Source organism: Aptenodytes patagonicus, chromosome 5 (assembly GCF_965638725.1).
Source record: "Aptenodytes patagonicus chromosome 5, bAptPat1.pri.cur, whole genome shotgun sequence".
Taxonomy (NCBI): Eukaryota; Metazoa; Chordata; class Aves; order Sphenisciformes; family Spheniscidae; genus Aptenodytes; species Aptenodytes patagonicus.
Window position 1 is genome coordinate 73,483,350 of NC_134953.1, and position 12,769 is coordinate 73,496,118.

General features: G+C 42.3%; 1 protein-coding gene across 2 annotated transcripts in view; it reads right to left on the reverse strand.

The window, feature by feature from the left end:
- SYDE2 (synapse defective Rho GTPase homolog 2) overlaps positions 1 to 12,769 on the reverse strand; it is a 32,050-nt gene that overhangs the window by 11,006 nt on the left and 8,275 nt on the right. For both annotated transcript variants that reach the window (XM_076340532.1, XM_076340533.1), the window contains exons 3-4: positions 5,344 to 6,443; positions 2,586 to 2,712 (exon numbers count right to left, since the gene is read on the reverse strand). In XM_076340532.1, coding sequence (XP_076196647.1) covers positions 2,586 to 2,712; positions 5,344 to 6,443 — 1,227 coding nt within the window. The remainder of the gene's footprint in view (positions 1 to 2,585; positions 2,713 to 5,343; positions 6,444 to 12,769) is intronic.

Consider the following 12,769-nt stretch of genomic DNA (forward strand, 5'->3'; position numbering starts at 1 on the left):
ACACATGTTTTGGCTTATGAAAGTGTGAATCATATGCATCAGCCTCAGCATTGCAAATACAGCAGTAACACATCAGGGGAAACATTCCTTCGCAACCCAGCTCCCTAAGCATATGCGAGAGAGGTTTTTTGGGCCCTTTTATTCCTAGCACTAGAGTACGGTAGGTACCTCAGCAAAAATTGCAGGTTCCCCTTTCAGCCCAGACCACACTGTTTACAATTAATTAGAGAGTGGGCTGCAGTTTAGCCAGCAGCAGTTACGGGTGCAAACACCCCTTCCCTCCCCGCTCCCCCCAACTCATGCAGGACCCCTGCGCTCAGTCCTTTCAACACAACTCTAAGACAGGCACTACAGGCAATCACACAGCGCAGCTGCAGGGAACCAGGGGAAAGAATTATTTTTTTTTTTAAATGTAATTTCTTAAAACTATTTTTTCCCTGTAAGGAAAGCAGCATGTAAGTCAACTCTTGCAACATAACACATAAAAAAGCATACCCGGTAGTCTTTTTGTAAGACAGACACCAAAGCTGTTGTCTTTTCACTCTTAGAATACTAATTCTGAATGCAAAAAATTATCCCTCAGTATTACAAACCAAAAAAGGACCAAGAGCCCAGCAGGACCTACAGAGTCACCAAAAGTTCACCATCACCAATGAGGCTTGCAGCAATGTATATTGAAAAATCGAAGTACACTTTTCAATTTAACCACCACATCATAAACTCGTGATGGAAAGATCAGTCAGACTGCACCGCTGCCCTTCCAGGGCTTTGCATCAGTACCGAGCTCTCCTGCGGTTCAGACTTTGGTTGCAGCCAGTTCTGGTTGGTCCTGAGTGTACAATATACTCAGGAAAATCACAATGCTTATGACGTGTTACAGGTTCTTTTTATATGCATTAGAATTAAGTTCCTATACCCTTTCCAATGACACTCCTGAACTGTTTCTCCACATACTGTTTTATTGTAATGATTACTTGGGGGAGTGCAATGCCATTTTTATTATTCCAAAATAAATAAATTTAAAAAAACCCCAAAACCAAAGTTTTCCATTAGCCAAAAGTTTACATTAACCAAATAGCAGTTTGCCATGTGTCTGCTTACAAGTCAATATCAGACAGTTTCCACTGTTTGGCAGAAAGCAACAGGGGGTGGGTTTTTTTCCCCCTTCTAAGTTGATTTACAAAATCGGGAAGAAAACAGGACTTCAATAATTTCATGGAACAATCTGCTCTTAGAAATTATCAACACTTTTTCTCATTGATTTATTTGTAAAGAGAAGAAAACTATCCAGTTTAAAAGATCTTTTATACTATTTACTGTCACTCTACACCTCCTCTTTATAAGGGTGTATCCCATCAGAGTAAAACGTAAACACAAGTTTCTGCTGCCGGGAATGCCGGTACTTGTGAGCAACACTGAACCCAACAGCAAAACCAGCCAAGGCAAGTAAGGTGAACAGACTAGCTAGACATTCTGAACCAAAAGGTTTATTTAACCCAGTCAACATCACCGAGTAATATCTTCTGATACCGCTTTGTATAATTATAAAGTGTAATGAACAAAATTCATTCCCAATACACCAAAATGAAATAAACCACCAAACAGGGCAGAACTGTCCCGTACAGCTGGATGTTGGATGTTACAGAAAGGGCTTTGGCACAGAAAATTTATACCCTGACTATTGTTGTCACATTTTCCATCCCTGGATATGTAGGAAACGAATGCTCCTGCCTAATTTCCTAGAGCAATTGGTTTACTCAGTGATGCCTGAAATTAGATCAACTTTGGTTTACATAACATGTATCAAGAGTTATAAAACTGTTCCACTTTTAAGCAAACAAAAAAAAACCCTCAACAACTTGCTTCAGTTGTGCAGTGCAACTCCTGTGTAAACACTCCTGTAAAGAGCTGATGCAGATGCAGACGGGCTTCCTAAAACCTCCTGGTCCTGTACTCCCAGTCCTTCTCACCTTTGCCAGGAGCTTGCTGCGTGACAGCAAGTAAAGGGCCACTCCAGCGAGCAGGAGAAAGCTGCTATTTAATTATGTTTTAAAAGAAGCAGATGATCAAATGAAGGCACTTCCCTGCAGCTCTAACTAGCCCGCGCCAGATGATGGGAAATCTGCTTCCAAAAATCCTGCAGTCTCCAGCATAAAGGGAGGACAACGGGTCGATCCGAGATGGCCCCTGGATCACACGCTGTGGAGCGGCCGGCACGGCGCACGTCTCGGATCACAACCGAGTTTTTCAAGATCCGCTCCAATACAAACCAACAGCAGTGGCTTAACCTGCTCCAGGGACCTCGGCTCCTTTCAGACTTCCACTGCCCTCTGTAACCGGTAAAGCGGGTACTGAGAGCGGCTCTTTCCATATCGCCCTCACTCCACATCACTGCTGCTTCGTATCTACACGTCCCCAAGGTTACCCCACTCCTTCTCACCTAACCTTTAGAGATACAAAGCAGCAGTTAACAGCTTGTTAAATGACGACAGAAAACTAGTTCGGAGCACAATTTCACCTTTTAAAAGGTACGTTAGGAACAGGGCACAGTTCTATATTAAAAGAAAAGCAAGTAAATGTATTACCTGTTATGACATTAATATCTGGGTACTGGCTTTCACAGAGAGTAACGGCCTTGCTGTCCCTCTCAAAGGCCTCCCGAAGCTCTTTTTTAACCGCTGCTGAGCCACATAACCGATACAGGCCTACCACCTAGGAGCAAAAACAACGGCCTCACATCAGTTATTTTCCTGCAGAGGGGACTAACAATTGACATTATGCTTTGTCTCACCCGGGAAGCGCGACAAACACGTTCAGGCAATTGTTTGGAAATAAACTTTAAGAAAACTCAAACAGCACAAACTGTTAACATCAAATGATAACGTATGTTATCAAACATTACACAAGAGACACAGGTGCGACTGTTAAGCGGTAAGCTAGTAACGCTAATGTTTTCCGTAACGGTGAACTCGCTGAGCAGTATTTTATTGACAGACCATGGCTTTTAAACCGGAATCATTTAGTGCTTCGCTTTTCTGCAAACTTAGGAAACAAAGAAATACAGAATAAGCTAGATAGTAAACAAAATTTAAATTATATTTGACACCAGGGTTTAAAAAGAATTATGAATACTCTATTATTACATCTGTAATATGCTGTTTTAAAGATGACAAGATGCTGACTTGCACGTGTTTCAAATTGTATTAAAAGTTTTATGCAAAGCAGGGGTTATTCAACATGCTCAGGGTGATAGAAATGAAGCCCACAATACTCTTGGACTGAATTACTAATTCAATAATGTGCTTTCATGCACTCAAATTTTGCATTTTATCATTATTTACTTTTCATTTTCATCAACACCATTTATACAAAGCACTCCTATGATATTAAGGAACTAAATCTTAAATATATTAATTTTACTTTATTTTAATGAACTTTATAGGCAGGCATACTGAGCAGTAAATAGCTAGTCCAAAACTACCATGGACTCAAAAGAAAAAAAAAAAAACTAAAACCCCCTGACTTAGACCGTACTGACTTAGACCATGCGAATCTAGGTTTGCAAAGAAGAGTATTTGTCTGGCCATATATTAATTCCCGTTTAAATAAATGGAAAGTTACCCAATAGAATTTGTACTCCCTCTTTCCCAAGATTGAATATGATCTAGTATTTGCCTAAGACAATTTATTTTAAACTCTAAAGTTTTCTAATGCCACGTCTGAAATTCAGGTGGAGATGACACACTATGACAGTAGTCTGCAGTCTATAGGAAAGCAAAAAAACATCAGACAAACACGTGGTTAAAACAAGAAGTTAACAGTATATTTTGCATTTTTGGTTCTCCCTGTCCAAATACACAAATTAGATTTCATGCTCAAAAGCACCAGGTACATTCAGACAATTCAGATCCCCATCGCTTCATTACCAGTGTTGCCTTGATTACCCAATATCATTTGCATGACTAGGTGCTAATAAGCCCAAAATAAAATGCTGAAACCATGGGACACATACACTGGAAAGAATAAAACTTCTCTTTTCCACTGATTTGCATAATGTTAGGAGAAGCATTCACAATAAGAATCACGCAATTGTTATCAGTAGTGACTTCCAGCAAAGTAATTACATAGAAATACCATTTCTGTTTATATTTTATGACCTAGGTTATAAATAGCAGGGTTAATCTCATAACACCTGGAACTACATCCAACCTGTCAGCAATTTAAAATAGTAACAGTGGTAGGTGCGATCACTTCTCAATTTCACCTGAGCAGGAACGGGTGTAACAGAGACAGAGGGCTCACGCATGCTGTGGAACAGCATGCAAGAGTCCTCCCACCAGGTTCACATTAATTGCCAAGGGGGACATCCGTCCTTAGGACTGTGCATCTCCCTTCCTCACAGACTTAGAATCATAGAATCACCGAGGTTGGAAAAGACCTCTAAGATCATCGAGTCCAACCGTCAACCCAACACCACCATGCCCACTAAACCATGTCCCTAAGTGCCTCATCTACACGTCTTTTAAAGACCTCCAGGGATGGGGACTCCATTAGACTTCTTGCCTAGCATCCGTAACTGGGGATTCGTTTCCATACCTTGTTTCTCATACATATTTTTGTCCATTAGGTTACATCAACCAATTAACTGCATCAGGATGAAGAGAAGACACTGGGCACTGCTGCCATACATCTCCTGTCCTAATTTTGAAAACGATCCGAAGAAAGGCAAGGAGCAGTGGCATAGGGAAACAACTAATTCAGCCCCTCAGGGTCTCCTCCTTATCTTAATGCTGTACACAAAGTGATGGCAGAGACGAGTCTTTGGCATGTTGGCTTGAGACTGCACACACGTAAGTAAAGCTTTGTCAGAAGACCTGTCCTCATCACTTTGTGTCCCTGCACACGATGCCTCGGTTTCAGGTAGGAGGGAACATTATACTCATTTTTGCATTGAGATACAATGTCCTTAGGGAGTGATCTGTGTCTCAGGAATCAGGCATTTTCAGGTTCTCATCTCAGCTCTGCTTTTTGAGTGTGACTGCATGCTGAGGGCTGCAGGCTCATTTAACATTCCCTAGTCCTAAAGCACTACTGTGAGCATCTCCTGTGAGCAAGCATACACCTCCTCTACAAAGGCCAAGTTGGAAGCATTGATTTCACACAGTCCTGTTATTCTTCCCACGTTACAATGACTAGTGTTCACCAAACAACAGGAGCAGCAAAGCAAAAAAAAAGTGACATGTAAAGGTGTTTTTAATTTCCCCTTTCCCACTCACTGCTCACACTCTGCAACAGCAGCTATCCCAACACAGAAATATTAAGAAAATAAAATATGCACAGTACCTGACAGCCTCTCTTTTCAATCTCCAGAATGCATTTCTGCATCAAAAGTGGCACCATCAAGCCAGCATTTTCCTTCTCTACAACTTTTCGGGCATCTACCCCAAACATCACGGGCTCCCGATCCGCATCGAGACCATCAAGAGAGTTCTCCCACTGCTCCATGAGCGACAGCTTGACGTAAATAAGCCCCCTCGGTTCCAGTTTGACAGCCAGCTGATGTGTCTTTGTCACTCGGAAGAGAGTGGGAAGAGCCACGGTTCCATGACAACACACCCGATTTTTCCGCGGGGTGGGTTCCCAGCTGAACACCACCAGCTTTAAGTGCTGAGCGTTTTCAATTTCTATGTTGAACGTGTGGTCCATATCTAGAAATGTTGTCCTACACGTAAGCAGGGCTGTTCTTGCTTTGTTTACTGAGTCAACCTGTATTGCACAAAAGACATCTTTTGAGTCTATTCTTGGTGGTTTTAAGTCTTCAGCACCATAAAAGTGAATGCTCATGAGTCCAGAGATGTACTGAGAGCACTTGGGTTGATCAGAAAAGTTATAGTGTCTGAAAGCATCGATATCTATTTCAGTTTTACCACTGTTACTTGGAAGGCTCTCCTTTCCTTTCCCACACTTGGTTTCATGCCCATGTTTACCTGATTTCGTTATAAGTTCAGGAGAGTCGCCATCACTGAGGTAACCACCTTTGCTGAAGGATTTGGAGCTCCTCGAGTTTTTCTTTTTGTAGGTATGTTGCGACGACACGCTGCTGTCGAGATGGTAACGACTTATCACATTCCTGCTGGCAGCTGTGGCCGAGTTTCCAGCAGATGGCAAAGACACCGTATGGCTTGTATCCCGGCAGGTACCTTTCAGCAGGGAAGGAGGGTTATCTGAACTAGTATGGCTTGAAGTTCCCTTGACACTCAGTTTCCTGCTCAGTTCTGGCAGCTTTTTCATTTTCATGGAAAGCTTCCTCACAGTCCTGGGAGATTTAATTCTATCAGGGAAAGGCCAGTTGATTGATCCGCTTTTTTTCAGAGGACTGGGACTTGGAGGAGAAACCTCTGTTGAGGGTACATCAGCCTTGTGTGCAACTACAAATCCAGACCCTTTAGAAGAAAAGAGAAGGAATAATCGTTTTCAAACCACTCGGTAACTGCAGTTCGCAGCAATGACAAGATAAATCTTGAACTAGGGGAAAACATGTTGATTTGTCATAACTTGATAAACGCAATTCATTCAGACAGCCATCATTCATTCATCAGTCAGATGTTCACGAGCATTCAGAAAGCTGTGCTCTGCTGACTCGTTCAGCCAAATTTGGCAGTTGATAGTCAAAAGCCAGATTTGTTCTGCTTTATGGAGATGAAAGGGCCAGAAACGACATATAAACAAACGAGCTATCTCACCCGCTGCATTCAGCTCGATCCATTTGTGCTCTATCCCCCATACAAACAGACATGGCTGCATTCCTGGGGCACAGGTGCAACGAAACTGGTCTTAAATGGGAAAACACTGGAATACGGCAAATACACCCTTGTTTAAGAAGCAGTTAGCTACGCAGCCAACACATCAGCATTGCCCACTCCTCTTAGGTCTAGAGGAAAGACACTCATCTCTAAGAAGAATATGGCTATACTCTTGTGCACGTCCCTCTATTACCCCAAAGAGCCCTAAATCCCTCCTGTGTAGACGCAGGCAGTGCCTCACACCTTTTCTTCCATTTCTCTCAGCTCCTTTCCACTGCAGGACAGAGGAGGAGGAACTGAACAAGGATTTATTCCTCCCAAAAGCTGCGTCCTGCACTGCCTCATTCCTGCCAGCAAATTTCCATCTTTCCTGGCACAACCATCCCATGACAGGGCTTAAAGTTATACGGTTCCCAAGTGACGTCCTCATGGGAAATCACCCACCTTTCAAGGTACCAAAAAAAAAAAAAAAAAATTCGTAACAGCAGGCACTGATGCTAAAGAAGGAAAAAGAAAAAGAAAAAAAAAAAAAAAGACTCTTTCAATTTAGCAGTAAAGGACAACTAATTAAGGAACACAATCAGACGCAAGCCAGTATTGCACACAGTCAGGAGCCTGCGGTTCACCTCATGCTCCAATACTCAAGGAAATCCAAATACCAAGTTATAGCTCAAGCTTTTCTCACTGTCACCAGCATGAGGCAGTAATGACTGTAGGAAAGGCAATGAATTTACGCGAGTTAATGAAGCATGCAAGAGGGGAACTGAGGCCAGAATGATAGTTAATAATATTACTTGAGTGCTTTCACTTAGAGTCACTTTTCTATCCCTTGAGAAACCAATAGTGGTTCTTGCTAGCAATAACCACCCCATTCACTCATCACTTTGCGAATTTTAGCGGCTCCCAATAGGACTCGTGTAGCCTTGCCTGTGCAGGCTGGGGTACTATGGAGCCCCTAAGCACGCTAACCCTGTGTGGTGCAATTAGCCCGAGCAGCTCACAGAGACTCAAACACCTATATCCGTCTGTCATCCCCCCCTGCCAGCCGGGGAAAGGGAGAGTCTATTTACAGCATATAAAAAGGAACGAAAGAAGCATTGTTTTCACGAAATACTTAGCAAATCATACTTTACAGAGGTTTCTCTTACAGATTTCTCAAAGGCCTACCGCTTTAATTCTAAACTGATCACTTCAAGTCCAAATCACCATGCAGCTAGTGATTTTTACAAGTCCCCTGTTCATCTAAATTAATTTTCACCATTTAACTGTAACTTACTTTTTGTACTTCACTTAGCTTAAACAGTTAAATCAGGTGATCTGGTCTTTGACCAAAGTGATTTTGGTTTTTCCCCCCAAAAAAACCCTACAAAGACTAGTTCTAGTCCCAACGGAAGTTTGGCTTAATAACTTTTGCCGATAGTTGCTTAAAAGCATATCTTTATAAAAGAAAGTTTCAGTTATGAAGAATAATGCATAGAATCTGTTTTCCAGAGCGACAGAGGAAAATTCATTTAGCCCTGCATCTCATGGAAGTAGTTCCCTCGCAGGGGAAGGGCTATTTCTAGCACGCCTGCTGTGCTTTTCTGGCAAGCAGCTAGTTAGAAATGTGGTGTTTGATAAAAGCGGACAAAGCCTTCCCTTGTACTGCAAATCACAGCACGGTCCCACTGGTGGGCTGGCCTGGAGCGCTCTCATACTTCAGCCCGCTAACATTAATCTTCCCTTTCTGTCAAAAGTCTCTGGCACAGGCTTGGAAAAGCAGGCCAGCAAATTAAACTTCCCCCCAGCTCATTAAAACTGAAGAGTCAATCTAACACTCTGACTTTTATGCGTCCAACTTCTGCTGCGTGCAGCACCAAACAGTTAAAATGAAATATGCGGCTGGAAGAAACTTAACAGTGGAGTATTATGCAGGATGGTATTCCCATCAGCATTGAGCCACATGTTGTTCCACTAAAGCCAGCAATGTGCTGAGGTATGCACGCAATTTTAAAGAGTGTACATGACAGCTCTGAACAAGCTGCAAAAGGAGTTGTAGCGCAGTCCAGTAACGCTTCACGTCCCAGCCTACCCATCCGATACAGCTTTCTCACAAGGGTGCTAGAGGAACTGAGCTGCGCCTCATGCCTTTTACCAAGTTACACGGCTGTGCTGCAAACAGGCTCCTGACTGTCCCTGTCCCCACTCACTCTGCTACCACACGTCCCATCTTACCAGTTAAGCTTTAAAAATATCCTTACGGAAGGATGGTAGGAGGAGATGAAACATAAGAGGCACCTGTTGCATAAATGACTACCAAGGTGGCAAGGGGATGGTCCGTTTGATGTGATGCAGCTGACTATATATATCTGTATATATACAATTTATTTATTTTTTACAGTGAGAACCTCCCCAGGGACATGGTAGAGTCCCCATCACTGGAGGTTTTCAAGATGGAACTGCACAGGGTGCTAGGTAATCTCATCTAGGCTCCCTTTCCCACCAAAGGGTGGACCAGATGATCTTTCAAGGTCCTTTCCAACCTGTGCTGTTCTATGATATGCTTATGCTTTCCGGCAACTTTAGCAGTATGAGTAAGACAGAAAAAAAAAAAAAAAATAGCTTTTGAAGGACAACACAATCCAAGTCAAAGTGACTTGACATCGCGACTGCTTCCATCAGCTATTTGTTCAGCTTGACTAGTAAAGCCACCTTTTACTTTGCTCAGCGATACGGCTGCGTGAAAGGATAAAGCCTTTTCATGACCAAAGAGACACAACTGGAGAGACATGAACAGCCCACGGGAATACAGTGCTTCACAAACCCAGAGCCTCCCTCTCCCACCCCACCCGGCCAGCTGTCCACGGGGCAATCGCCACCGTCCCCTCGGTCGAGCAGGGAAGCGCTGACAGACCGTACCCCTACACGGCACTGCCCCAAGGCAAGAGAGGACTCAAACTATCTTAAGCACTTACAACACAGCCCCTGCCAGACATAGGCAATGATTTAGCATAGTAAAAATGCTTGTCTGACCCTGCTTAACACTGTTTACATGTGCTTGGGCACATACATCACTGTCATACCGACTGCCAGCAGCGCATGCTGTTTTACAGGCATATTTGATTACCCTATTCTATACATAACGTAACCCAGGTAGGGTTTCTGAGTTATTTTAAAGTTCATCAGAAAACCTGTAATTTATTTTTGGGACGACGAGTCGAGGTGAATGAGTAAGGCAGAAAATTCAGTTCCTTATTACAGCAAGCAATTGAAATATCAAACGGCCACTCTCATAGCTAATGGAAGTGCTGAGTTCCGACCAAATTAAAGCTGATAGGTAATTTAATTTTTCCTACCATTCTCCTGACATACTTAATAAGTACACTACAGCTAACACTGAAAGCATCTCTCTAGAATAATGACATTAGTGTTGAAGCTCTAAGCCATTTCATTCCGAGAAAAAAAATACAGCTTACACTGAGGGGTTATAACTTTCAAAACCAAAGTCTCCCTTCTGCCTACATTTTTCATTCCTTTTCTTTTATTATTTTTAAATCAAACCAATGACTTACTGCAAAAATGTATTAAAATAAAAAAGCGGCAAGTCAAAACAGAAAAGCCAAAATATCTCAAAATTGTTCTTGTAGCAAATGATGGGCGAGTGAAAAAGGGCGATTGTTTTTCTGTGCTAGATGCCACAAGAAATACTGATCCGGATCCTCAACTGACAGAAACAGGACAGCTCTACTGATGTCAGAGGCTGTGAACTTACTCAGACGCAGGCCCGTTACGCTTTTTCATCCTCAGATAGTTCCAGACCTGTTCTGAAAGAAAACTTCAGAGTAGAACTGCAAATGCCATTAAGAGAAGAATTCCTGCTATATCAAATTCAAGCAACTTCAATTAAAATAAGGAAAGCGTCACCACTATCCACATCAGCAACTGGGAAAAAAATCCTTAAAAAAAATAAAAGGAATTTTTAGAAATTGGGATAGAATGAAATTATTTCTAAGTAACATCTTAATTATCTAATGGGGGGGGGGGGAAGTCTTTTTTACCCCTATAAAAATTACTATTTTGACCAATGCAGCCTCTGAGTTCCATTCCACATAACGCTTCAGAGTCAAGCAATGGAGAAATTATTAACAGGGTATTAAAAAAAAAAAAAAAAAAAAGAAAATCTCTAAGAACTCTGTAATGGTAGTTTGTTTTCTTCAAATACTATACATGGTGACATTAATTAAGCTGTGACAAACCCATCAACCCAGGGATCACTTTTATGGGAGCAAAAGATAGAAAACAAATTGCTTTAAATAGTCCATTAATTAAAACGGGAAGTGATTACAGAGTAACCTCCCGCGGCTGCACGCACGCCGAGAGGTGAAGGGGCTGACCACTGCCTGCTCTTCATCATGGCGGCGATCCTCAGAGCATCCTCGACAAGCAGTACCTCATCAGAGAGAGGAACAAGCACGCGTTACAGCACTTTAGATCTCTGCCCAGTCTTAAAGCGTTCAGTATCTACAAACGAGCATGAGTTTGTTGCAGATATTTTAAACATTAATGACTCTGCGATGCACGTAAACCACAGTCGGCTCTATTCAGACGCTGGCGTCACACCAAGACGCAGGCGGCAGCACGGCGGCTGACGCCAAGCACTGTCTGTTTGGGCTGCTCTCACGAAGATTTCCTCCCCTCACTGTGTCCTTCATGGCATGAAAAGCAGCTTTGCCCCTATTTCCCCAGTCAGAGGATATAAACAGTTACTCGGTACAAATCAGAAACTGAAAAAGGCAATAGCTATTTTAAATTAACTGCTTCCACTCCACAGCTGCTACATCCTTTTGCCTCTTTCACCAGCAGGTCCTTATGGCATTGTCACCCCATGGATCAAAGACAGCGCATGAATAAGCCCTCAACCTTCAAAAGCATGTGCACAAGCTCCCCAAAAGCCCGCCAACAAACTGGCTTCAGCTCTGCAGGAGAAAGACAGAGCAGAGGGACCTTTCTACCACATACCAAACCATTTCGGTATCTCAAACATTAAGCAAATATTTTGCATGAATGCTTTTCATGCAAACCATGAAAACCAAACCAAAGCTCCTTGCACTTGGAAAACAGTTAAATCACACAGCATCTTCCACCTGGAAAAAAAAAATAAAAAGTAAGCAAACAGTATTGGCAACGTGTGGAAAGAAATTGGTAGACAGGATTTGCTGCCCAGTATACCCTATGTATATTGCTGGAAGCTTATTTGTAACATCTAAGCATGCAAAATATTTGCCTGCATTGGCCCCAAAGATGTATTTGGAAACCAGGATAGCGGTCACGATCTAAGTGGAGAAAAAGCACTGTAGTTTTAATGTGATTTAAGCCAAGCTCCAGTTGGCATGTATTGGGGTTAAGTGGGAATATGGTATCAATCTTCACTTCCTGCAACGTTGAAAAGAAATCTGTTACGGTGATTCCCACCAGGATTTTCCATCCAGACAGCTAATACACGTACATTTTCAGCAGCAAAAGCACAGCCCAGATCCTGGCAACCTACAATGCACAAGTCCTACCAGGATGTCTCTGAGATACAGACACATGTGAGATGATTCCACTGATTAGGTAGACACTAATCCCAACAGTAATCCTCCCCAAAAGCAAAAATATTACAAATTCTTCAGAAGGCACTATTCCGAGCTCCACGATGTAAATCTGTCGCAGGAGCCGACATTATAAAGGGGTGTTTTTCGTCAACATTTTGCAGGTGATACACACATCTATAAGCACACACAGTTAGAGTTCAATCCTAAACAGTTGTCAAAAAAATTTACTTTAACATTTTATAGACGCAAAAAACTCTATATAGAATTTTTCATAGTGCATTTGTAACAAAAAATATTCCTATTTTCCAATCATAACCATTTTGCCTGTGCAAGGAGACATCAAATTAAAAACAGCCTCCAGGGTCCTTTCCACTTAAACTCTTTTCCCACAGA